The sequence below is a fragment of the Erinaceus europaeus genome, chromosome 17 (genome assembly GCF_950295315.1).
Source record: "Erinaceus europaeus chromosome 17, mEriEur2.1, whole genome shotgun sequence".
Taxonomy (NCBI): Eukaryota; Metazoa; Chordata; class Mammalia; order Eulipotyphla; family Erinaceidae; genus Erinaceus; species Erinaceus europaeus.
In genome coordinates this window covers 67,933,488-67,959,545 of record NC_080178.1, presented here as the reverse complement: position 1 = coordinate 67,959,545, position 26,058 = coordinate 67,933,488, and the positions used below count along the sequence as shown (strand labels likewise).

Below are 26,058 nucleotides of genomic sequence, written 5' to 3'. Positions count from 1 at the left end.
AGCAAAGTAAAACTTGGATGAACTGGGCACACAAATCTGACAATGCTAGCTGCACTAATAAGTAAGAGATTGTGATTTTTTTTTAAAAAAAGAGGGTTTATTGTGTATGTATATGACATATATCTTAGAAAGAGACAGAGAAATTGAGGGGGAAGGGGGAGATGATAGATGATAAACAGACAGATAGATCTGCAGCCTTTTTTTTTTTTAATCACTTGTGATGTTTCCCCATATAGGTGGAGGTTGAGGACTTGAACCTGGGTCCTTTAGCACTGTAATGTATACGTTCAACCGGGTGCTTCCACCACCTGGCCCAAGAGATGATTTTACAAGGGCAGGCAGAGGAGATCTAGATGGTAATGATGGGTTCTTTAATTTATATCTTGGCTTTGGGACTCCTACATAGAAAAACATTTCTCCATTAAAAAAATTTTAATTTTGTTTCCTAATTTCTATGGAATATAGTTTCTCAGGCTCAGGGCCTTGCGGAAGGTCCTGGCAAGGGCATTCTTGAACTCATTGTTCCTTAGGCTGTAGATGATGGGGTTCAACATGGGAGTCACAACAGTGTAGGACAGTGACAACATCTTCTTGCTCTCAGGAGAATTATTGGACTTAGGTCTGAAGTAAATGAAACTTAAAGATACATAGAAAAGAGAGACAACAAGGAGATGGGAAGAGCAAGTAGAGAAGGCTTTATTCTTTCCCTTGGCTGAGGGAATCTTGAGAATGGCAGCTGCTATTCGAATATAGGAACAGAGGATCAATGAACATGGAGTCATGACAACCAGAACTGTTCCAACAATCGCATAGATCTCAAACTGTGTTGTGTCTGCTTCAGCACAGACCAGCTTCAGCACAGGTGGGCTGTCACAGAAGAAGTGGTTCACCTCATTGGTGCCACAGAATGGAAAGCTGAAGAGCCATGTAGTCTGCACAGTAGCTACAGGGAAGCCCGGGAACCAGGAAGCAACAGCCAGCTTGACCCGTGTCCTTTGGTTCATGATGACTGGGTAGTGCAGGGGATTGCAGATGGCTACATAGCGGTCATATGCCATGGTGGCCAGGAGGAAGCACTCAGCAACTCCAAAGAAGAAGAAGAAATACATATGAGTGGCACAGCCAATGAAAGAGATGGTTGTGTCCTGGGCAAGCAGGGTTGCCAGCATCTTGGGCACAATAGGCAGGTTGAAACCAATCTCCAGGAAGGACAAGTTCCTGAGGAAGAAGTACATGGGGCTGTGCAGTGTGGGGTCAGCCAGAGTGACCAGTATGATGAGGCTATTTCCTGTTAGAGTGACCAGGTAGATGATCAGAAATGCCAGGAAGAGTAAGGACTGTATTTCAGATGGTAGGGAAGAGAAGCTCGTGAGGATAAACTCATTAACTCTTGTCCCATTTCCTACAGCCATGGATTTAGGAATAAATCAGTAGCTATACGCATAGAGAGATCAAATTCTAGATTTCTTAGTTGAATTCCTTCTTAGAGTCATGGGAATAGTAAGTTCAGAAGCTTAGTTGGAAGAGGTAAGATCTTGGATTGTGCAAGAATAAAAGTGTAAGAAACAACTGCCATTGTCTTTATCCTGAAATGAACATGAAGTTACCAGTTCTTTCTTTCACACTAAATTTCAGAAAGTTTTTGACTCATCAGAACCACAAACATCTGCAGGTATTTTGAAAGACAGTAGTACTCCTGCAATCATATAGACTTTTACAAAACAATCCCAATGGTCACTATTTCATCAAAGCATACATAAATGCAAATATAATAAAATCTTATAGTTACAATGCATATAATACTTTTCTATAACTTATCAATTAGAGAAAAAAAACAACTAGTTGATCAATGTTATTAACATGAAGATGGTTAGGAATTTCCCTTGACTGAATTGGATCTACATTTTTGTTGTAATTTGCAACTCCTTATCAAGTGTTTCTATTTTTCTTTTTTAAATATTTATTCACTTTTGTTGCCCTTGTTTTTATTGTTGTAGATATTATTCTTGTCGTCATTGTTGGATAGGACAGAGAGAAATGGAGAGAGGAGAAGACAGAGAGGAGGAGAGGTAGACAGATAGCTGCAGACCTGCTTCACCGTTTGTGAAGCGACTCCCCTGCAGGTGGAGAGCCGGGGGCTCGAACTGGGAACCTTACACCAGTCCTCATGCTTTGCGCCACCTGTGCTTAATCCGCTGTACTACCGCCTGACTCCCTTTATTTTTCTTATATACTAGATAGTCTAGAATTTTGAAATTTATTGTGGAAATTAGAAGATGAAGTTGAAAACTTACTTTGACAACAGATAGGAGTTAATGCAAATAGAATCAGGGCTAGCAAAAGAACGCATCTGGATGGTTCTCCCATTTGTACCCAGTTTGGAGCCTGGCCTTCACCGTATTGGAGAACACTTCGCTGGAGTGGTGTCTTTGTTTTCCTCTTTTTCTCTTTAACTGCCTCTTTCTATATGAAAAAGTTAGCCTGGAATGGTAAAACTATGGCTATGAAAAATGAAACAACGAAAGATATATTTGAAGAAACCCTTACAGACAACCCTACAAAAAATTAGATCTATTTAAGTCAAGTAGGATTCAGAAATCAAATACACACACACACAGAAAGTTTCAAAGTGTCAGAAATCAAATATAATTTTTAAAAATTTATTATTTTTTCTTTAACATTAAAATTAGTATTTATTTTGGATGAAAGACTATAAATATTGAAGTGCTATAAATTCAGATTACAGGCAGATTTCACAGTATGTGTAAGAGACTTATACTGAGAATTCTATGACTATAATTTTAGATTAAAATTGTTTGCAAGTTCTATTTACCAGGAATCTCCTTAGTTTTTGTTTATACAAGGAAAACAAAGAAAAAAGAAAGGACAATCTAAACATGCAAAAGAAAACCAGAGTAACTCTTAAACAAGAGTGAAAGACAAATGGCAAACTGGGAGTAAAATTTGCAATTGTGGCAACAAATACATATTGTTTACTTGGCATATAAAATTACATAAATAACCTTTAAAAAGACAACTCCTCACAAAAAAAAAAAAAGACACAAATATTTACTTGGCTTCCCAGTAAAAAAGATGGAGGCAAAGATTTCAGGTTTAAGTTTGCTTATTATGACAATTTAAATAGGATCATCATTGTGTGATTACATAGCAGTTCAATCATAAAGTCATGAACTTATGAGAATATATTGCCATTACTTAAGTACTTTTTGAGGAACATTAATACTGTAGTGTAATCATCACCAGAAAATATTATATAATAAAGAAAAACTCAACACTACACACATTTATGATAAATTTCTAATTTGGTAAATATGTGATTGCATCAAAAGGTTGGGAAAGTCTACTTAACATTTAAAAATGGTCCACTTTAAGTGATAAAAGAAGGGGATTTTTTATTTTCCTGAGTTACAATTTTTCTTTCTCTCTCCATATATATATATATATATATATAATTTGTTCTATAATAATAATAACAAACACATTAAAACTAAAAGTGAAGAATGATAAATCTGGTAGCATTCACTGAGTATACAATAAATTTGTGCCGTATTTTTTTAATTATCTTTATTTATTTGTTGGATAGAGACAGTCAGAAATTGAGAGGGTAAGGGAGAAAGAGAGGGAGAGAGACAGAAACATCTGCGGCACTGCTTCACCACTTGCAAAGCTTTCCCCCTGCAGGCGGGAACTGGGGACTCAAACCTGGGTCCCTGTGCATTGCAACATGTGCCGCTCAACCAGGTGCACCATCTCCCGTCTCCTTTGCTGTACATTATACTTTCATTTTCTTCGGACAACTCCATAATTTAAATGCCACTATTGTTCCCCACCCCATATTAAAGGTGAACACATAAAAATTTAAAGAAGGTATGTAATTTTGTAGTTGAAACCTTCGCGATTATTTGGAAAGTAAATAATGGAACCTGAACTTAAGATCATAATTATAAAGGGGGGAAGTTGCATACTATGAAGTTATTGTCTCTTGTCCAATGAGAGAACTAAGATGGTTATAGGAGCAGTTAGGTTGGAAGAACACAGAACTTTCATGGGGGGGTACTTACTTAAACGCATCAAATGTGGGTGTGAAAAGACATCTGAAATCTGATAACCTTGAAAAACAATGTATAATCACTTACATGTAAAAACTGAAAAATGATATTCGGATTTCAACCAAATATACTACTGGACACAACCAAAATTTTGTGTCACCTTTATTATCCACACCCATCACTCCCTCCTGTTTCAGTATTGAGCTTGTTACCATTTATTAGGTAACTTCCTAATATATGTGTTGATGACTTATTGTATGAATGAATACATCAATTAGATCAATTGCATTCTTTCCTGGAATTTCTATTTGTCATTAGAATTTCCACTGCCAACAGGATGAAGTTCTGAAAGAAAATCCAACTCTGGACTCAGTCACTACTCTTCTTTCAGTCAGAACTCTTTGCATGATGGTCATGCAAAGAGACTCTCATGCCTGAGGTTCCAAAGTCCCAGGTTCAATCCCCCACACCATCAGAATCCAGAGCTGAGCAGTGCTCTGGTTAAAAAAAAAGAAAAAGAAAAAGCTGAGAGGAAGAAAGAGAGAGAGATCTGTTGATTTACTATAGAATTTTCAAAACTAATGGTATAAAAAGGAGATGGCACTTTGGCTCAAGAGAGGTGACTCATAGAACTTGGTGGGCCAAAGCCCACTCCTTCAGAGTCCCTCTGGAATTTCTGTTGGAAAAGCCTTTGCTGATCATATGACTATCCAAAGAAGAGGAACCCACTCTTGTAGGCCCCTACACTCATGAATTATCCCACAGCAGTCCTGTACTCGAGCGTGCTGTGCCTCATAAATGTTCTACTGCGGCATCTTCCCTATGTTAGGGGAAATTCGCAGACTTGGAGGAGGCCAAAGTGATATCAGAGGTGAGATACTTACAAACTTCCTGACCCAGTAAGTCTTAAAAGACAAAATGGGGGTGGGGGGTGGCAGGTGGTGGCGCACCTGGTTGAGCACACATGTTACAACGTGCTAGGTCCCAGGTTCAAGCCCCTGGTCCCCACCTGCAGGGGGAAAGCTTCACAAGTGGTGGAGCAAGTCTTCAGGTGTCTTTCTGTCTCTCTCCCTCTCTATCTCCCCCTTCCCTTTCAATTTCTGGCTGTCTCTATCCAATAAATAAAGATAATAAGAAAAAAATTTAAATAAAAAAACTATAAAAGAAAAGACAAAATGAGAAATGAACAAACAAAAGGCAATCTCAATTTCTTAGGGTCTCAAGTCTCACTTTTATGTTAATGAAGTAGAAGACTGAAACCGGGCAAGCATTAAAATGATTAATGTGGATGAGATAAGAATGGGTTTTTCTCCAAATTTTATTCAAACCTGGTCTAGCTGAGCCAAGGATGCTTGAGAAGAATCTATTCCTGGTGTCTGATGGAAGTTTACCTGTGAATGCATGCAGCTCTGCTGGACACTCGGGCTTCATGAATGCCCTGGAGTGTGTGGAGAGCGCTGGTTCAGCTGTCAGAAAAACAGTAGGACACACTGGAGTCTTATACCTATGCTGGACTAGCCATTAATGGCTGGCCTTACACTCAGGTTACTGCTGCCTTCTGTGTCAGGTCTAAGTGGCCACTTTGCAGCATTGGCCATGCTCCCAGTTCTGACCTTGGAGAGTTATTCCCATGAGTCTCTTTTGTCCTTGGGGCTAGCTGAAGGGATGCTATCTATATTTCCTCGCAGTTGTTCCTGGGCTCACCAAGCTCCTCTCCCTTCAGTCCTCAAGGGAATCTAATCATTCTTGCATCCATTATGCATCAACCATAATGAATTCCAGGTGCAAACAGGATGGAGTTCTGAAAGAAAATCAAATTCTAGACTGCAGGAAGTAGTATTATGCAGACAAAAGTGGAGTTTAGGAGGCTGGGCAGTGGTGCAGAGGGTTAAGCAGATATGACGCAAAGCTCAAAGACCAGCCTAAGGACTCCGATTGGAGCCCAGGGCTCCCCATCTGCAGGGGAGTTGGCTTCACAGGCGGTGAAGCAGGTTTGCAGGTGACTATCTTTCTCTCCCCCTCTCTATCTTCCCCTCCTCTCTCAATTTCTCTGTCCTATCCAACAACGACAGCAACAACAACCACAATAATAACAATGATAAACAACAAGGGCAACAAAAGGGGAAGAAAATAGCCTCTAAGAGCAGTGGATTCATAGTGCAGGCACCAAGTCCCAACAAGAACCCTAGAGGAAAAAAAAAAAAAAAGGTGGAGTTTGAAGCTAGAGTGACCTCAGTCTAATCCTAGTACTGGATTTCCATAGCTTGTGATATTTAGCAATTAAAAAAAAGTTTATTTAGAAAAACAAAGGGGGACGGAGAATGAAAAGCCAGTAAAGTGTACCAAATGTGAGGACCTGGGTTCAAGTTCCTATCACCAATCATGGGAGCATCATGTAAAGGGGAAACTTCAAGAATGGTGAAGAAATTCTGTGGTGTCTCTCCTGTCTGTGCCTCTACCTCTCAGATTTCAGCTGGGGTAAAAATATAAGCTATCTAGGTACACTGTAACTGAGCAGGTGTAAGGAGGCCCTGCCTATAACAACAGCAACCCCCCTAAAAAATGCATACATTTGAATATACAGAATTTCAAATGTACAAAGTCTATGATTTTAATAATCATATTTACTTTTTACATTTTTTTTTTACTAGAGCACTGGCTTAAGGTGGTGCAAGGGACTGAACCTGGGACTTTGTAGCCTCAGGCATGATAACCTCTTTGCATAATCATTATGCTATCTTTCCCCACCTCATAATCACATTGGATCCACCTACATATCAGATGTCAGGCTCAGGAAAAGGGAAAAAAAAAAACAAACTAGTATATTCATGGGCCCTTTGGAATACAACTAAAATAGGCCTACTATCTACAAAACAGAGACCCAAAAATCTTCATCTGCTATGTTAGTCAACAATTTGTTTGGATTTACATGTTAACTTGTCTTTCAGCCACCAGGTTCCAGATGCAACCATGATGCCAACCGGACCTCCCTGGGCAGACGACCCCACCAATATGTCCTGAAGCCCCGCTTCCCCAGAGCCCTGCCCCACTAGGGAAAGAGAGAGACAGGCTGGGAGTATGGATCAACCTGTCAATGCCCATGTTCAGCAGGGAAGCAATTATAGAAGCCAGACCTTCAACCTTCTGCTCCCCATAATGACCCTGGGTCCATATTCCCAGAGGGATAAAGAATAGGGAAGCTATCAGGGGATGGGATGGGATATAGAGTTCTGGTGGTGGGAATTGTGTGGAGTTGTACCCCTCTTATCCTGTGGTTTTTGTCAGTATTTCCTTTTTATAAATAAAAACTTAAAAAGAGAAATTGTTGATAGTTGCTCTGAGCAGGGTAACAGAAGTGGGTATTGAGAGAAATCTATTTTTTATTGTAGTTAATTTTGTATTGATTGGTTTTAAATATTTTAGATTTTGAAATGATTTTTAGGTTTATAGCATTACAGACATCAATAATTTCTGTTTTTGTGAGAGACTGGACTAGATGTATGCAAAGCACTGCTCCACCTTCCCTGCAGCTTGACTTGCTTCTGCTTTTGTTGCTCTTGTGCTGCTGGGGATTCACGCTAGCAGTTTAGTCATGCTAGTCAGACACTTGACCTACATCCCCAGTCCAATATATTTTTACTCCTTGCAGATTCTCCAAAATTTGAAAATCTTATATGATCAAGAATGATTTTTTCAGAGAAAGAAAAAAAAATAACCTAACAAATACACAACCCTGCTGACTAAATTATAACATTCATGAGAAGGGATTTGGTGGTGATTGCTATTCCTAGTTGGACACATATTACAATGCATAAAGACCTAGGATCAAACCCCCAGTCTCCTCTTGTAGAAGGGAAGCTTCATGAGTATTAAAGAAATACTATAGGGTCTCTCTTCCTTTCTATCTCCCCCCTTCTCTTTATTTCTCTCTATATCCCATAAATAAATACATGAATAAAATTTTTAAAAGAATAATTGCAGAGTATGGGTTAGGGCTAGTGAAGCTTCTCTCCTTGCAGGTGAAGACTGGGGGCTTGAACTCAGGCTCTTGCTCATGGTAACATGTGTGCTCAACCAACCAGGCCCTATTTAAAAAAATTAAAATCATTACTGGACCTTTATTTGGAAAGGCGGGGGGGGGGGGGAAACTAGTGCACAGAGAACTGCCCTTCTTACCACATATGTCAATGTCAGTGTCTATAGAATGATCCTAACTAGTGTTTATTTTTTGATGTTTTTCTCTTTTTCAATTCCCTATGGTGCAGGAGGATGATAGGTGGAATGTGAGGTGTGATGACATCCAACTTGGGGAGATATGGAATTGTGGTCCTGTGAGAATAACTTGATATATCAATGTTCTTTAATAAAACAAACAAAAAAAAGAATAAAAAGCTCAAACATTGGAGTTTAAAATTAGAACTGAATTACAAAGTATATGTGGGAGTTAACTTGACATGAGGAATATGGGGTGAGAGGCAGAGGAAATGAGTAAAGATCTAAATATTAGTAATAAAATGATACTATAATATAATATATCTGCCTTTGTTGTGTTGAAGCTTATTATATTCCAAGAGATTTACGGGGGGAAGTAACTTCATTAATACTTTGAATGATTACACAGACATACTTTCCATATCTACTATTTAATCTCTATGTATATTAGTCTCAAAGTTCCTGCCCCCTTAGGGTCCTCTTGAAATCTATTAGTCTCTGATATTACATGTCATCTTTTCTTTGATTCCTAACTTTTTCAGAGTTTCTGTTTCTTTATACTCTGTTTCTGTTCTTGAAAAAAACAGGATATTTGGGGCTGGAAAAATAGCTCACTTGAGGCTATCTTATGTGCTGCTTGAACCCTAGGCTAGAATCTGACCTCCACCACACAGAAGAAAACTTTGGTGTTATTGTCACTTTCACCTCTGTCTCTCTCTCATGCTCCCTGTGTGTGTATGTCCCTATTTTTTTCCCGTAAATAAAATAAGCCAACAAATAAAATTTGGAGATCAGGGAGACATGGATTCATATCTAATCTCTGAAAACTATTGATTACTCAGTTCCAAAAGTATAAAATCAGATAACAATCTGGGAGGAGCAAATATAACTTACTTTTTTTGCCTCCAGGCTTATCGCTGGAGTTGGGTGCCTACATTAGAATCCACTGCTCCTATGACCGCTTTTTTTCTTTTTTTTTTTATAGGCTAGAGAGAAATTGAGAGAGGAGAGGAAGATAGAGAGGGAGAGAGAAAGACACATACAGACCTGCTTCACCACTTGTGAAGTGACCCCCTGCAGGCAGGGAGCTGGGGCTCAAACCAGAATTCTTGTGCAGGTCCTTCCACTTCGTACTATGTGCGTTTAAGCCAGCATGCCACCACGCAGACCCCCAAATGATAACTTACTTACACATAAGTGACTCATATTGATAGTAAGTATACATTAAAGCTTCCTTTATCCAATAATCTAGACAATTTACCTTTGTTGTAGATAGTAGCAAACAAATGAATATTTATGCATATCAATGGATTTGCATTTTTTTCAATTTGCTACATTAAATTGAAGAAATACTAAAAAAGGAAAACTCATAAAGGTCTATATGTAGAAGTGGTCGGGACATGTGCTTTTGTTGCCACAGAAATTGGCTTTAAGATTTCCACAGCAGGATACTATTATTCTGGTTTCATATTTACACTGATTTTAATATATAGGGATTATAAACTTATCCACAGGTGAGAAATTGAGGGGGGAAGAAATTGTAAGTAATTTTTATGCAGACATATCATTTGAATCCAGATTTATCTGACTCAAAATTGTTGAGAGAAATAGAAAAGACTATATTTGCAGAAAATAAAAATGCATGGCATACAGAAAAGAACATAGCTGAGTATGACAATAGTTTAATATCCACTCAAATACACGGACCCACTCAAATACAGTGTAAGAACTGAATTTTGGAAGATAGTTTAGAACTAAACTTGGAAGTTGACATGGTAAAGGCATCAGCTTCATTCTGAAGATGAAGGTGAATTACAAAGATTTTAAGTATTATAAGGACATTATCACATGGATATTTAGCAAGACCTTCAGAGAATCTAAAAGAACTGCATTGAATGAGTTTTGTATGTAAATCTGAAGTATGACTGGAGACTAAAAGATAAAGAAGGCCTAACAGAAATCCTTTGGGGAAATACACCTCAACACCTGGTTCTCCACAGATGATTTATGTTGGAACCCTGGCAATCAATGGTATCTCTAGAGTTAGTGCATAGGAGGGTGGGGGACATAGCATTACAGTTATACAAATAGACTCTTATCCCTCAGGCTCTGAGGTCCCAGGTTTAATCTCCTGTACCACTTAAGCCAGAACTGAGAAGTGCTCTGTTCTCTCTTTTTCTCCCTGTATCTCCCTAATTAAAATAAGAAAACTATGAGAGAGAGAGAGAGAGAGAGAGGACACATAGCAGGGTCAGGTGGTGGCATACTTGGTTGAGTACACGTTACAGTGCACAAAGATCCAGGTTCGAGCCCCTCATCCCCACCTGCAGGGGGAAAGGCTCATGAGTGGTGAAGCAGGGCTGCAGGTCTCTATCATCTGTCTGTCTGTCTGTCTGTCTGTCTGTCTATCTATCTATCTATCTATCTCTATCTCCCCCTTCCCTCTCAGTTTCTGGCTGTTTCTAGCCAATAAATATATAAAGAATAATAAAAAAAAGATTTAAGAGAGAGAGAGAATAGGCAAAGAAGGGAGAAAGCCAGTGAGCTCCTAAGACAGGTACAATTTAAAGGGACTTGGAAAAGGAGTGAATCTGCACGTGAAGAGGAAATAAAGAATCTATAACCATGTAAGGCAAAATGATAAAAGTTTCAAGAAAAGGGGGTCGGGCGGTGGCGCAGAGGGTTAAGCGCAAGTGGCGCAAAGCGCAGGGACCGGTGTAAGGATCCCGGTTCGAGCCGCCGGCTCCCCACCTGCAGGGGAGTCGCTTCACGCGGTGAAGCAGGTCTGCAGGTGTCTATCTTTCTCTCCCCTTCTCTGTCTTCCCCTCCTCTCTCCATTTCTCTCTGTCCTATCCAACAACGAATTGCATCAACAAGGGCAATAATAAAAAAGCCACAACAAAGCTACAACAAGGGCAACAAAAGGGGGAAACAAAAATGGCTTCCAGGAGCGGTAGATTCATGGTGCAGGCACGGAGCCCAGCAATAACCCTGGAGGAGGAAAAAAAAAAAGTTTCAAGAAAAATATTCTGCTGACACAAGCATTAAAAAAAGGTGAAGAGCATTTGATTGCCTCATAACCATCTCTAGCTCAAAAGCTGGTCCAAACCTAGGATCATTAGTCTCTGTTGTAATTCCTCCTGCCTCAACTCCTGGTACTGGTCCCTGTAGATCTCAATCTGCAGAATTATTCTCAGAGAGTTAGAGCGGAGCTTGGAGACAAGTGTGAACTTCTTGAATCTCTAGTGAGGGAATGAGTTTTCTCTTCCTCCAGTGAAATTATAAGTAGGTTGAATCTGTTGTCAATGGCTTCTATTCTCAGTCTTCTCCACCCTTTTGTGTGTGGGGTGTGTGTGTGTGTGTTAAACTAACCCGCTAATGAGCAGTCACAGGCTGTGACCTCATTAAAAACAGTTGTTAATGAGACTCACTGCTGTTCAGGGAGCACAGCTGACTGAGGTTCCCAGTGTCATCTATCTTGGGGCCTGGAAGTTAGGTTTAGTGAAAAGACAGGCTCAGGTCTATCAGAGGGTAAGTATATTCAACATGCAGAATATGCACCTGAATAAACACATCAGTAAGCAGGCCAGCTTTCACACTCATGAGCTTGTTGGTGTGCAGACTTAGAGAAGTGGGTGCAGCACAAAAACAAGGACTTTCCTCTGGGCTGTCAGCTCTGCTCAATGCCTGTTCTGCTGATTTAGTTTGAGGAGGACTTTCAGGTGCTGAGATTAAGAGGTGGTTCTCTCTGTACTGAATTTTGGTCTCATGATTTCTTAACTGACTATAGATACAAAGATCTTTTCCCTGTTCTTTACTTTGTAGTCTCTTCCTCTTACCACCATTCTCTATACGAGTGCTAAAATAATGTTTCCCAAGCACAGATTTATATTTTTATGCCAAAAGCCCTTAGTTTATTAACATAGTTCACAAAATAGTGTTTAAGCACCTTCTTCTTCTTCTTTTTTTTTTTTTAACTGTTCAGCTCTGGCTTATGATGTTGCAGAGGACTGAACCTGAGACTTTGGAACCTCAGGCATGAGAGTCTCTTTGCATAAACATTATGCTATAATCCCCCAACCAATCTTCTACTTCGTGTAATAAAGTCTAACATTCTCTCCATCATCATTACCACTGTTACCAACATCATTTTGATGGCTAATATATGATTATATCTTATGCCATAAATAGAATTCATATTATTACATTGTATTAAGCATTGTTCTTTACAAAACTGGCTACTTTAGAGAAACCACAAGAAGCCCTTTTGTAATTTCTTGCTTACTTTTCTTAGCATAATCACTTCATATTCTATCTTTACGGTTGCTGAGTAGTATCCCATTCAATATACATACCACAGCTTTTATCTGTGGATGGACATTCAGACTATTTCCATATTTTTATTTATTTTTTATTTTTATTTATTTATTCCCTTTTGGTGTCCTTATTGTTTTATTGTTGTAGTTATTGCTGTTATTAATGTCGTTGTTGTTGGATAGGACAGAGAGAAATGGAGAGAGGAGGGGAAGACAGAGAGGGGGAGAGAAAGATAGATACCTGCAGACCTGCTTCACCACCTGTGAAGTGACTCCCCTGCAGGTGGGGAGCCGGGGGCTCAAACCGGGCATATTTTCATTTTTATGAATACTACCCAGTAGCATTTTTTAAAGACTTGGATACAACAGCAAAAGTGATCTTCATATTTCAAAAAACACTGACCCATGAAATTGAGGAGTTTCTATCTAACTTTCCACTGAAAACAACTTGTAATGTAACGGTGTGCTAAAAGCAAGTATCAGTACTTACTGATGCGTGACATTCTCACAGGAGAGAAGTAGCCTCTCACTGTTATCTTTATGTGCATCTCTCTGATGATCAATGATTTTGAAAATTTTCTCGTTATGTCTGAGGTTCTGGAGGTAAAGGAACCCTTTAAAACTGCTGGTGGGAATGTAAATTGACCCAACCCCTGTGGAGATGAGACTGGAGAGCTCTCATAAAGCTAGAAAAGGGCTTAATCTATGTCCTGGCAATAACTCTCCTGGGGATATAGTCTAAGGAACTAAACACACTCATCCAAAAATATCTGTGTACACCTTTTTTCACAGAAGCATGATTTCTAATAGCCAAAATCTGGAAGTAACCTAGGTAGCCAACAACTGATGAGTGGCTGAGAAATTTGTGGTAGAGATACACCATGGAATACTACTCAGCTATTAAAAATGATAAATTCTTTGCTTTTCCCTTTTGCATTTCTACTTTTGCAAAGTAGAATTTGACTGAGTTTGAAGTATTTCACCAAAGTAAAAAACTCTAAGTGGAAGGTCGGACGATAACTTGCCAAATTCAACAAGAAGAAAACAAATAACCCCATCCAAAAATGGGGAGAAGACATGGACAGAATATTCACCACAGAAGAGATCCAAAAGGCCAAGAAACACATGAAAAAATGCTCCAAGTCTTTGATTGTCAGAGAAATGCAAATAAAGACAACAATGAGATACCTCTTCACTCCTGTGAGAATGCCATATATCAGAAAAGATAACAGCAACAAATGCTGGAGAGGTAGTGGGGTCAAAGGAACCCTCCTACACTGCTGGTGGGAATGTCAATTGGTCCAGCTTCTGTGAAGAACAGTCTGGAGAACTCTCAGAAAGCTAGAAATGGACCTACCCTATGATCCTGCAATTCCTCTCCTGGGAATATATTCTAAGGAACCCAACACCCCCATCCAAAAAGATCTGTGCACACATATGTTCTCAGCAACACAACTTGTAATAGACAAAACCTGGAAGCAACCCAGGTGTCCAACAACAGATGAGTGGCTGAGCAAATTGTGGTATATATACACAATGGAATACTACTCAGCTATAAAAAGTGGTGAATTCACCGTTTTCAGCCGATCTTGGATGGACCTTGAAAAATTCATGTTAAGTAAATAATTCAGAAACAGAAGGATGAATATGGGATGATCTAACTCTTAGGCAGAAGTTGAAAAACAAGATCAGAAGAGAAAACACAAGTAGAACCTGAACTGGAATTGGCGTATTGCACCAAAGTAAAAGACTCTGGGGTGGGTGAGTGGCAGGGGAGAATACAGGTCCAAGAAGGATGACACAGGACCTAGTGGGGGTTGTATTGTTATATGGGAAACTGGGGAATGTTATGCATGTACAAACTATTGTATTTACTGTCGAATGTAAAACATTAATTCCTCAATAAGGAAATAATAAAAAAAATCAAAAGAAGAATAACATTTCCTGACACATAAAAATGACATGAAATTCAAAAAAAATCCATATTATAGCTCAAAAGTAACCAAAGAACATGACCTGAGGCCACATGGAGGGCAGGGAGTTATATTTATTTTATGATAATGAGTTACAGGCCGATTCCTATGAGACATGCACACCTTGTCCCGAAACATCCAGGTTTTATCAGTTTCAAACTATTCGTGGCACAAGCTGATTGGTTAGAAACAAAGTCCATCGAGATGCATGTAGACAATAAAGGTGAGAGCAGGTTGGCTATGATCAGAGTCTGCCAAATAAAGCATACAGTATGCCTAGATGTAGTAACAGAACAAGAAGGTAATATGGAGTATTGGCAAAAGTTTTGAATTTTGCCCGGTGATCCAAGACAAAGGAGTGTTTCAAAAAAATGGTTAGACCAAACCACCATGACACACACCATATGATGGAGTATGTCTTAGGAGTCAGCAAAATTTTGTCATTAAAAGCCAAACAGTAAAATGTTAGACTTTGTAGACCAGGAGGTAAAACCAAGGAAATTTTGCAGATAGTTATGTAATGAGAACAAATTTTAATAATTGTATTGATTAAAATTTAAATTTTATATTAATATCAATTAAGTAAACTATTTTGTTATTCAGGACTATTGAAAATAAGAAGAATTCATTACAGGTGGATAACATTCTACTTAGTTGAAACCTACAACTAATTTTCTCTTTCGTCAATATCAAGTGTGAAAGTTCATCTGTTAATGCTGCTCTCTAATAAAATTTCCCTTAATAAGATTTTTTCAGTTACTTTTGGTAACTTTTGAGCTATAATACAAATTTTTTTTAAACTTCTGAGATTTGTTCTTTTGCTTTAATGTTTTTTCCTTTATTGGGGGATTAATGTTTTCAGTCGCCAGTAAATACAATAGTTTGTACATGCTGAACATTTCTCAGTTTTCCACATAACAATACACTAGGTCCTCTGTCATCCTTTTACAGGACCTGTACTCTCCTCCCCCAAATATGGAATTTTTATTACAACTGAAGATCATGATTATATGCCAACATTCCTCCCTTTCCTTCCTTCCTTCCTTCCTTCCTTCCTTCCTTCCTTCCTTTCTTTCTTTCTTTCTTCATCCCTCTCCCTTTCTTTCTTTCTTTCTTTCTTTCTTTCTTTCTTTCTTTCTTTCTTTCTTTCTTTCTTTCTTTCTCCAGAGCACTGCTCAGCTCTGGCTATGATGGCACAGGACACTGATACAATTTCTACCACACAAGTGTAAGAAACAATGGAATAGTTTTCTTTGATATAACATAGGTGGGCGTAGAGGGAATCATCATGAGGCAAATCAGCCAGAGGAGTTGAGATTGAAAATACAAAGCAAAGCACAATACAGGATGTATCCTCAATGAACTGTCGCCTATTGCAACAGATTTAGGATCTCAGATAAGTGAAGGAAGGAGCACTAAGAGGATACTGGGGACCTAAGTAACTATATTGGAGCAAGATGAGGATGAGAGTAGGGGGAGGGTGAAGTGATAAAATCAGGCAGAGATAGTAATCAGTTCTTACTATATTCTACATCTAAGCGGAGAAGATGTCAACCTGCCATTGCTAATAAAGTGATGGCTCCTCTAGGTTTTGAAAACCAGAAAGGATTTTGTGTAGCAAGGCTATATTCTCTATCCTTTTATATGGGGCAGCTTGGATGAAACTTTGTTCTGTTCTTTAAGGATTTTGCTGAAGACTGCAGGAATGACTGACATACTCCAATACCAAGACTAAAGTTATTATTATCATTGTTGTTGTTGTTAGAGAGAAGGTGGGGGAGGAAGTGAGAAAGAGAGACATCTGAAGCATTATTCATGAAGCACCCCCCCACACACACACACACACAGGAGATTTGAACCAGGGCCCTCAAGTAATGTAATATATGTCGGTATGTATACTCTACCCGGTGTACCACTGTGTTACTCAAAACAGAAATTCTCTCTTGTTGTCTCTATCTACAAGAAGTAAAGACTCAGAGATTAAGTAACTAGCCCAATCTGTAAGAAACAGGGCACAGAATTAATGAGGCTACCCTACTTCCAAAATATTACTACTCATCCTTTTTCTTTCACAATCTCTACTATTCACATTCAAACACTTAAAGACATATTTGTGGCTTAAAGTCTTTTTTATGTTTACATCAACGGGTGCAAAATTTAAAATTGAAGAACATTAAACAGAATGTTTTCTTTGTTAAAAAATCTACAATTATCAAATCATTAATTAAAAAGGTCTACAACAGAGTTAGATAAAATGCATATACATTTTGAAGAAAGCCACACTATGTTTATAAATAAGTCTGTTCAATTTTTTAGTACAATAAGATCTACAAAATTGAAAATAAAATCAGAGATCTGAAACTCAGATGATTTCATTTGAGAAAATGTTCTAAAGAGGGGGTTGGGCAGTAGCGCATTGGGTTAAGTGCCTGGTGCGAAGCTCAAGAACCAGAGTAAGGATCCCGGTTGGAGCCCCCACTCCCCACCTGCAGGGTTGTACTTCACAAGCAGTGAAGCAGGTCTGCGGGTGTCTGTCTTTCTCTCTCCCTCTGTGACTCCCCTCCTCTCTCGATCTCTCTCTGTTCTACTCAACAACATCAATGGCAATAATAGTAATAACACCAACAAGGGCAACAAAATGGGAAAAAATGGCCTCCAGGAGCAGTGGATTTGTAGTGCAGCCACCGAGCCCCAGCAATAACCCTGAAGAAAAAGAAAGAAAACACTCTGAAGGAAAAAATTATTAAGACTACTGGATTTATAAAGGAATATGCAGGTAAATTTGTAATATGCTATTTTATTCAAGTTAAATACCAACAAATTTAATGGTCAACAGTGCCTCAGTGGCAGAGAAGAAATGAAATGTAAGACTGAGAAGATTATGTAGCAGAAAGATCATGCTCCTTATTACTATTTTTTTTATTATTCTTATTTTTCCTGCTGTGGACTCAGACTTCTTCAAAGCAAGGTAAGTGCCAAGATAACGTCTGCATTCTTAAGTTCACATTAAGTGCAGCTTCGAACTGTTTCCAATATATGTCACATTGGAGCACTTTCGTACTTGTGTGGTTTGGCCACAGAAGTTTCAATAAGCCAATTGCACCAACAAGTACAAGAGAACATTCCCATCTGGGCAAGTAGAAGAGTTGAGGAGTTACAAAATTCTGTCTCTGTGTTCATTTTTTTAAAGACTGAGTTCTTCAATTGGCATTTTGGATGCTGGGTTTTATTCCAAAAGAATGAGAGGAACAACCTAAAATACAACTTAATTTTTTTTTTTTCTGAAATGGGCAGAGAAAATGAAAAGGAAGTGTGGAGTAGAGAGACACAGAGAGAAAGAGACACCCACAGTACCGCATCCCTGCTTATGAAGCTTCCCCTCTGCCCCACAGGTGAGGACCGGCGCTTCCGACTGGGTTCTTGTGCATGGTACTGTACGCAGTCTGTCTGGCAAAGCACTTCCCAGGCTCCTTAAATCTTGCTGAAATGTAGTTAAATCTTATGGAATGTAGTTTCTCAGACCCAAGGCCTTGCGGAAGGTCCTGGCAAGGGCATTCTTGAACTCATTGTTCCTTAGGCTGTAGATGATGGGGTTCAACATGGGAGTCACAACAGTGTAGGACAGTGACAGCATCTTCTTGCTCTCAGGAGAATTATTGGACTTAGGTCTGAAGTAAGTGAGGCTTGAAGATACATAGAAAAGAGAGACAACAAGGAGATGGGAAGAGCAAGTAGAGAAGGCTTTATTCTTTCCCTTGGCTGAGGGAATCTTGAGAATGGCAGCTGCTATTCGAATATAGGAACAGAGGATCAATGAACATGGAGTCATGACAACCAGAACTGTTCCAACAATCGCATAGACCTCAAACTGTGTTGTGTCTGCTTCAGCACAGACCAGCTTCAGCACAGGTGGGCTGTCACAGAAGAAGTGGTTCACCTCATTGGTGCCACAGAATGGAAAGCTGAAGAGCCATGTAGTCTGCACAGTAGCTACAGGGAAGCCCGGGAACCAGGAAGCAACAGCCAGCTTGACCCGTGTCCTTTGGTTCATGATGACTGGGTAGTGCAGGGGATTGCAGATGGCTACATAGCGGTCATATGCCATGGTGGCCAGGAGGAAGCACTCAGCAACTCCAAAGAAGAAGAAGAAATACATCTGAGTGGCACAGCCAATGAAGGAGATGGTTGTGTCCTGGGCAAGCAGGGTTGCCAGCATCTTGGGCACAATGACTAGGTTGAAGCCAATCTCCAGGAAGGACAAGTTCCTGAGGAAGAAGTACATGGGGCTGTGCAGTGTGGGGTCAGCCAGAGTGACCAGTATGATGAGGCTATTTCCTGTTAGAGTGACCAGGTAGATGATCAGAAATGCCAGGAAGAGTAAGGACTGTATTTCAGATGGTAGGGAAGAGAAACTCGTGAGAATAAACTCACTAAATCTCGTCCAGTTTCCTCCAGCCATAGATATAGGAATGAATCACCACCTGTGTGCATAGAGAGACATTCTTGACTAGAAGAGTCAAATTCTGTGGTTTATAGCATATATATATATATGCTGTATATAATATATATATTAGGAGACTATATATATATTATATAATGAGACAGCGATGGTGTGTCTTGTTAATGTGTTTTCAGAGTGCTTTATCACACCTCTTTGAAAGTCAGTTATTCCACTCCTACCAATAAAGTCCCATATACCTCCACCTACTGAACTTATCTGTCCTTTGTGCCTCTCTCTTTTTTTTTAAGACTTTATTTATTTATTGATGAGAAACATAGGAGGAGAGAGAGAGAAAGAACCAACCATCACTCTGGTACAAGCCAGAGCTTGAACTCAGGACCTCACGCTTTAGAGTCAAGCACTTTATCCACTGTGCCACATCCTGGACCACCTTTGTGCTTCTTAAACCTTTCCTCTCTGGCAGCTGGTATGAGATACAGAGGCAAGCTGAAGACCTCAACCACAGTGGAAGAGCCAGGTTGGTTATGAATAATGACAGAGGAATATAGTCACAGAATTTGACATCTGAAATAGGAAATAGGTCATCATTCCCCTCCTGATTTATTTATTACCTCCAGGGTTATCACTGAGACTTAGTGTCCTACACTATAAATCCACTGCTCCTGCAGGCCACTTTTTCCCTTTTGTTGCCTTTGTTGTTTATCATGGTCGTTTTTATTATTGTTGTTACTGCTGTCATTGTTGTTTGATAGGACAGAGAAATCGAGAATGGAAGGGAAGATAGAGGGGAGAGAACAATAAAGACACCAGCAGACCTGCTTTGTTGCCTGTGAAGCGACACCCCTGCAGGTGGGGAGCCGGTGGCTCAAGCTGAGATCCTTGAGCAGGTCCTTGAACTTTGAGTCATGTGCTGCGCTTAACCTGCTGCGCATCTCCCAGCCCTCCCCTTGATTTTTTATAATCCATTTCCCACTTTGATTCTATGTGTGTTAAAATGTATTGGGCTGTATCTTTGTTTACTCATTTGCGACTGCATACTCAGTATCTTTCTAGTGAGGATAAAGGAGAAGGATCATGAGGAAATGGAGAAAAGTTGGAAAAAGGTAAAAAACAAACAAACAACAAAAAAAACCCATTTATATCTAATCTACTTGAGGCTAAGAGATCCCAGATTCAGTCACTGGTACCATAACTCACAAGTGAACTGTGTTAAATTATTATTTATTATTAATAATTTTTTTATCTCCAGGGTTATCACTGGGGCTCGGTGCCTGGACTATGAATCCACTGCTCCTGGAGGCCATTTTTTTCCATTTTGCTGCCCTTATTGTTATCCTTGTGGTTGTCATTATTATTATTGTTGTTATTGCTGTTGTTGTTATTGTTGTTGGATAGATCAGAGAGAAATTGAGACAGGAGGGGAGACAGATTGGAGGAGAGAAAGACAGACACCTGCAGACCTGCTTCACTGCTTGTGAAGTGACCCCCCTGCAGATGGGGAGCCAGGGGCTCAAACCAGAATCCTTATTCCTGTCCTTGTGCTTCGTACCATGTGCACTTAACCTGCTGTGCTACCGCCCAACGCCCTAGTATTATTATTTTTTTTACATGAGGCTGGGCGGTGGTGCACCTGGTTAAGATTACCAAGCTTAAACAACTAGGTTTGAGCTCCTGCTCCCCATTTGTGGAGTGTCTGCTTCATGAACTACTTCATGTTGAAGTAGTTCTGCAGGTGTCTATTTTTTGTCTGACTCTCTATCTCCCTAACATCTCTCAATTTCTCTTTGTCATATCTAATAAAAATTAGAAGAATAAAAAGCTGCTGAGAGCAGTGAATATGCAGTGCTGGCACTGAGCCCCAGCAATAACCCTGGTGGCAACAACAACAACAAAAAGAAACGTTTTTAAAAGATAATAGGGGGCCAGGTGGTAGCGCAGCAGGTTAAGCCCACATGGCACCAAGCATAAGGACAGGACGCAGGCAAGGATTCTTGTTGGAGTCCCAGATCCCCACCTGTAGGGGGGTCACTTCACAAGCAGTGAAGCAAGTTTACAGATGTTTTTGTCTCCCCCTCTTTGTTTTCCCCTTCTCTCGATTTCTCTCTGTCCTATCTAACAACAACAACAGCAATGGCAACAATAACAGCAAGGGCAACAAAAGGAAAAAAATGGCCTCCAGGAGCAGTGGACTCATAGTGCAGGCACTGAGCCCCAGCAATAACCCTGGAGGCAGAAAAAAAAAGATAAATAAATAATTGTGGTTGTGAACTTTATATAGTATATATTAATGTTGATATATAATCATTTAGACCTAAAATTACATGACAGAATGCAATGCTTTTAATAAAAAATTGAAGATTAATAATCAATTTTTAATCACAATAAAAGTCAGGATACAGGAAATGTCCAGGAGCTGGGTTGGGAGCACCAAATAGGAGCATAAACAAATACAGATCATGAAAGTTTTTCAGACAGCAGAGACAAAAATGGAGTTGATTAAAAGGTACTTAAAACTTGGGGGTTAGAGGGTGGCTTAGCATTCAGTAATACAGTGCATGGCTTGCATTCGTAAGGCCTGAGTTTGGCCCCACTCATCACAGAATGTGGTAGCGTGTTTTTTTTCTCTTTCTTTCTCTTGCTTATGTGCCATAAGAAATAAGTCCTTGAAAATACTGTTAAGAAAAGTTGGACAAGACAGATAGATGTGTTAAGTTGAGTGGAAAGAAAAAATGAGATAAGAAGAGCTGAACAGAAGGGGGGCAAGAAAGCAAGAAAAATAAACAGGATGAGCTAACCGCAAAGTGGTAGCCACTGTCACACTTAGCTGAGGTCTTCTGAGAATCAAAGCTGCTTTCTTTGTATTTAGCAGCTCAGGGCTGAACATGCGGGGAGAGTTAGAGAAAAAACTAACAGTCTTAGCTTCTACAGAACTTGCTTCCTCTTTGCTGAGGGAAGGGAGGAAGAAAACTGGGTCAGAACCTAACATGCTAAAATATCTGCTTCTGTAAGTCAAAAGCTTGCTTCCGCCCAGCCATGTAAGTATAGAAGGGATGATGAAACAGCCCCTTGCCGAAAGCTTCCAGAATGGCCTGGCTTTCTGGTTCGCCTGCACAATAAAGTTTCCTTTCTCTATCATCCAATCTCCTCGATTTTCTGGTGGGATGCCTAGGTTGGTTTCCCTAACAATAACATTTAAATTTTTTTTTTGGTAATGTAAATGGATGGAATTTGAGGTGATTATACTTAGAGAAATAATTAAGAAAGATAACTACCAGAAAGTTTAGCTCTTATGTGGAGTACAGAGAATTGAACACATGAAGCTGCTCAAAATAAAAGAAGCTAAACTGCAAACTCGTAAGATTTTATGATAATTATAGTGGCTATTGGTATGTGTATATGGAGGACACAGAACTTTGGTGGTGGATGTGCTATGAAACTATATCCCCTTGATTTTATAAACCACTATTAGACCACCAATAAAAATTTTAAAAGTACATTTTTGGGGAGTCGGGCGGTAGCGCAGTGGGTTAAGCTCAGGTGGCACGCTGAGTGCAAGGACCCGCATAAGGATCCCAGTTCGAGCCCTGGCTCCCCACCTGCAGGGGAGTTGCTTTTACAAGCAGCAAGTGGGTCTGCAGGTGTCTTGTCTTTCTCTCCCCCTCTCTGTCTTCCCCTCCTCTCTCCATTTCTCTCTGTCCTATCCAACAACAATGATATCAATAACAACAACAATAATAACAGCTACAACAATAAAATAACAAGGGCAACAAAAGCGAATATTTTTTAAATACATTTTTGATTTAAATTTATTTTTATTAATGATTTAATAATGGTTTACAAGATTAGATTACAGGGATTACAATCCCCCCTTTAAAAAACTAGGCAAAACATTCAGTGTCCTATGTGAAATTATAAAAATATTATGTGATAATGTCACAGCTCTGAGCCAAAACCCAAGACGGAGAACCACATGGGGGACAAGGAGTATGCGTTGTTCTGTGGGTCGGTTCAGTGGGTCCTAACCCGAGACTGAACTAATGACTTGGTGGGCTCAGGCTATTTATTGGCTTTGCAAAGGGAGTGTGACATTCAGGATTTATCGTGCAGGCAGGTTGGACAGAAGCTAAAGTGGCAGAAACTTTAAACTCTACACATACAGGAACAGTCAAGGGCCTGAGAAAGTGTAAGCAAGCAGAGTGGAAGCTTGCTACAGACCTGAGAGTTCCCTCTTAGCCTGTAGGAACTGGGGAGTGGAGGCCTGCCACAAACCACAGTGGTTCCTGCTCCCCTTTTAATTCCCCATCTGCTGGTTTTTCCATTTCAGTGCAATCAGGGAAACAGCTCAGCTCTGGTTGGGACCTCTGTCTCTGAGGTTCCCAGTTTGATCATGGGACCTCTGTCCCTGAGGTTCCCAGTTTGATCATCCCCAGTACTGCATGTATGGAGTTAGACTTTGACTCCTGCCACCATTCTCTCTTGTGTGAAATTCTCTCCATACTTCATATGAAATAAATAAAATAAATATTGTATGGAACGAAGTGTGAGAGAAAACAATATCACTGAGCTAACGGTTTTTGAACTACAGGCACTCCTTTACACCACAAAGAAAACTGAAAAATAGGGCTGGTGAAATAGCTCATTTGTTGTGCTTCACTGTCGTGTGCATGACCCAAGTTCAAGCCCAGCTCCCACCCCAGTGAAAGAAGCTTTGGTGCTGTGGTCTCTTTCATTTCTCAATCTGTTGCTCTGTCTCTATCTTAAAAAACAAATATAAGTAAAGTGAATAAAAAATATATACATGTCAAAACTATTTGACTTTACTGTTCTTTTTTAAGAAATATTTTATTTATTTATTAATGAGAAAGATAGGAGGAGAGAGATAAAGAAACAGACATCACCCTGGTACATGTGCTGCTGGGGATTGAACTCAGAACCTCATGCTTGAGAGTCCAATGCTTTATCCACTGTGCCACTTCCTGGACCACTTTAGTGTTCTTTTTCTTTTAATTTTGAGGGCAAAGAAACTTTAAATATTTATATAGGATACAAATAAAAGTGAAAAAAACAAAACTATACCCTCCCAGTCAGTATCTTTAAAGTCACATAAGAAAAATTTATTTACTACCATTTCCAAAAATTAACTCTAAATGAATTTAAGACTTATATGAAGACCTACAGCCATAAATCCCTAGGCATAACAAGGAAATTTGATCTAGACATTTATGTTGTTGATATTTGGATATGATAGTAAAAGGCCAAATTAAAAGAGCAAAAAATTTAAAAAGCCCAGCAAATTAGAAAGCTTCTGGAGGACTGGCAAGAGTCCCCTAGTAAGGTACCTGCCTTGTGATGTGGGTTCGAGGTTTGGTTCTCTAGTATACCACGTAGGAGAGCAATGATGGGGACTGACAGGCGAGAAGGCTTCAGCACTGCCCTGTTTATCCCTCCCTCCCCTCTCTCTGCTTCTTTCTGTCCCTCACTATCTGAAAAAGCTGGCCTCGAATATTAAAATCATGGTGTGAAAGGCTCAGATCACACACACACACACACACACACACACAGACGGAGAATAAAAAAAAATACAATTTCTGAAGAGAAGACTAAATAACAAACAAAATAAAAACATAATCTATGGAATGCAAGAAGATGTTTGTGTACCTGATACACAAAATATATGCCGAACTCATACAACTCAATAATAAATACCAAGGGGCTGGGCAGTAGCGCAGCAGGTTAAGCGCACATGCTGCAAAGTGCAGGACAGGTGTAAGGATCCTGTTTCGAGCCCCCGGTTCCCCACCTGCAGGGGACTCACTTCACAAACAATGAAGCAGATCTGCAGGTGTCTATCTTTCTTTCCCCCTCTCTGTCTTCCCCTCCTCTCTCCACTTCTCTCTGTCCTATCCAACAATGACAGCAATAACAACAACAATAATAACAACAATGATAAACAACAAGGGCAACAAAAGGGAAAAAATGGCCTCCAGGAGCTGTGGATTCATAATGCAGGCACTGAGCCCCAGCAATAACCCTGGAGGCAATAATAATAATAATAAAAACCAAATAATCTGTTTAAACATAGGGAAACTTAATAAACATTTTCCAAAGAAGACACAGAGCTGGTAAACCAGTATAGGAGAAGGTGTTCAACTTCATTAATAATTGCAGAACTGCAAGCAAAACTACAAATACCACTTCACACCCGAGAGTAGTTTTCATGAAAAAGACAAGAGAGTGAACAGTGAGAATGTGGAAGAAAGGGAATCCTTGTGCATTCTTAGAGCAAATGCAATTTAATTCTGCCATTTTAGAAAATAGTATGGAGGCTTCTAGAAAGTTAAAAACAGAACAATAACCTGATGTAGTAATCCAATTTCTAGGTATTAAGTTTCTATTTTAAAATGATACTTGAACTTCTTTGTTTGCTGCAACCTTATTCACAATAGCTAAAATGTAGAAACAACCTATGTATCAGTCAGTGATGACTGGTTGAAGAGATGTAGCATAATCTTTTTTTTTTAATATTTATTTTCCCTTTTGTTGCCCTTGTTTTTTTTTCCATTGTTGTTGTAGTTATTGTTGTTGTTGATATTGTCGTTGTTAGATAGGACAAAGAGAAATAGAGAGAGAAGGAGAAGACAGAGAGGGGGAGAGAAAGACACCTGCAGACCTGCCTGTGAAGCGACCCCCCTGCAGGTGGGGAGCTAGGGGCTTGGACTAGGATCCTTACTCCAGTCCTTGTGCTTTGTGCCACGTGCACTTAACCTGCTGTGCTACTGCCTTTCTCCCAGCATAATCTATATTTATAGATGGTCTTCTATAAATTTCAGGTATACCATATACACATAAACAATAGCCTAAAAATCAATCTCATTTGTGTAAGAAGTGCAAAAATAGTATATAAATTGAGAGCTCTATTATGTACTCTATAAATGCAAATTTAATTTGTAATTTTAAAGTAATTAACTGATCCAGACATTCAATCAAAGCAGTTACTAATCTCACTAGACCCTGAAAATATTTGA

At 39.5% G+C, this 26,058-nt stretch overlaps 2 protein-coding genes across 2 annotated transcripts; both read right to left on the bottom strand.

Moving 5' to 3' along the window:
• Positions 1–452: 452 nt before the first annotated feature.
• LOC103117636 (olfactory receptor 10A2) lies at positions 453–1,412 on the bottom strand. Its single transcript, XM_007527733.2, has one exon. It carries the CDS (start codon positions 1,410–1,412, stop codon positions 453–455), a length of 960 nt encoding a protein of 319 aa, XP_007527795.2.
• A 16,658-nt stretch (positions 1,413–18,070) lies between these two features.
• LOC103117637 (olfactory receptor 10A5) lies at positions 18,071–19,051 on the bottom strand. The gene has a single exon (XM_007527734.2). It carries the CDS (start codon positions 19,028–19,030, stop codon positions 18,071–18,073), a length of 960 nt encoding a protein of 319 aa, XP_007527796.2. The 5' UTR covers positions 19,031–19,051.
• Positions 19,052–26,058: the final 7,007 nt, after the last annotated feature.

What these genes read in the sequence shown, in the direction of transcription:
- LOC103117636 (XM_007527733.2), bottom strand. Translation starts at nt 1,412, where the DNA reads ATGGCTGTAGGAAATGGGACAAGAGTTAATGAGTTTATCCTCACGAGC.
- LOC103117637 (XM_007527734.2), bottom strand. Translation starts at nt 19,030, where the DNA reads ATGGCTGGAGGAAACTGGACGAGATTTAGTGAGTTTATTCTCACGAGT.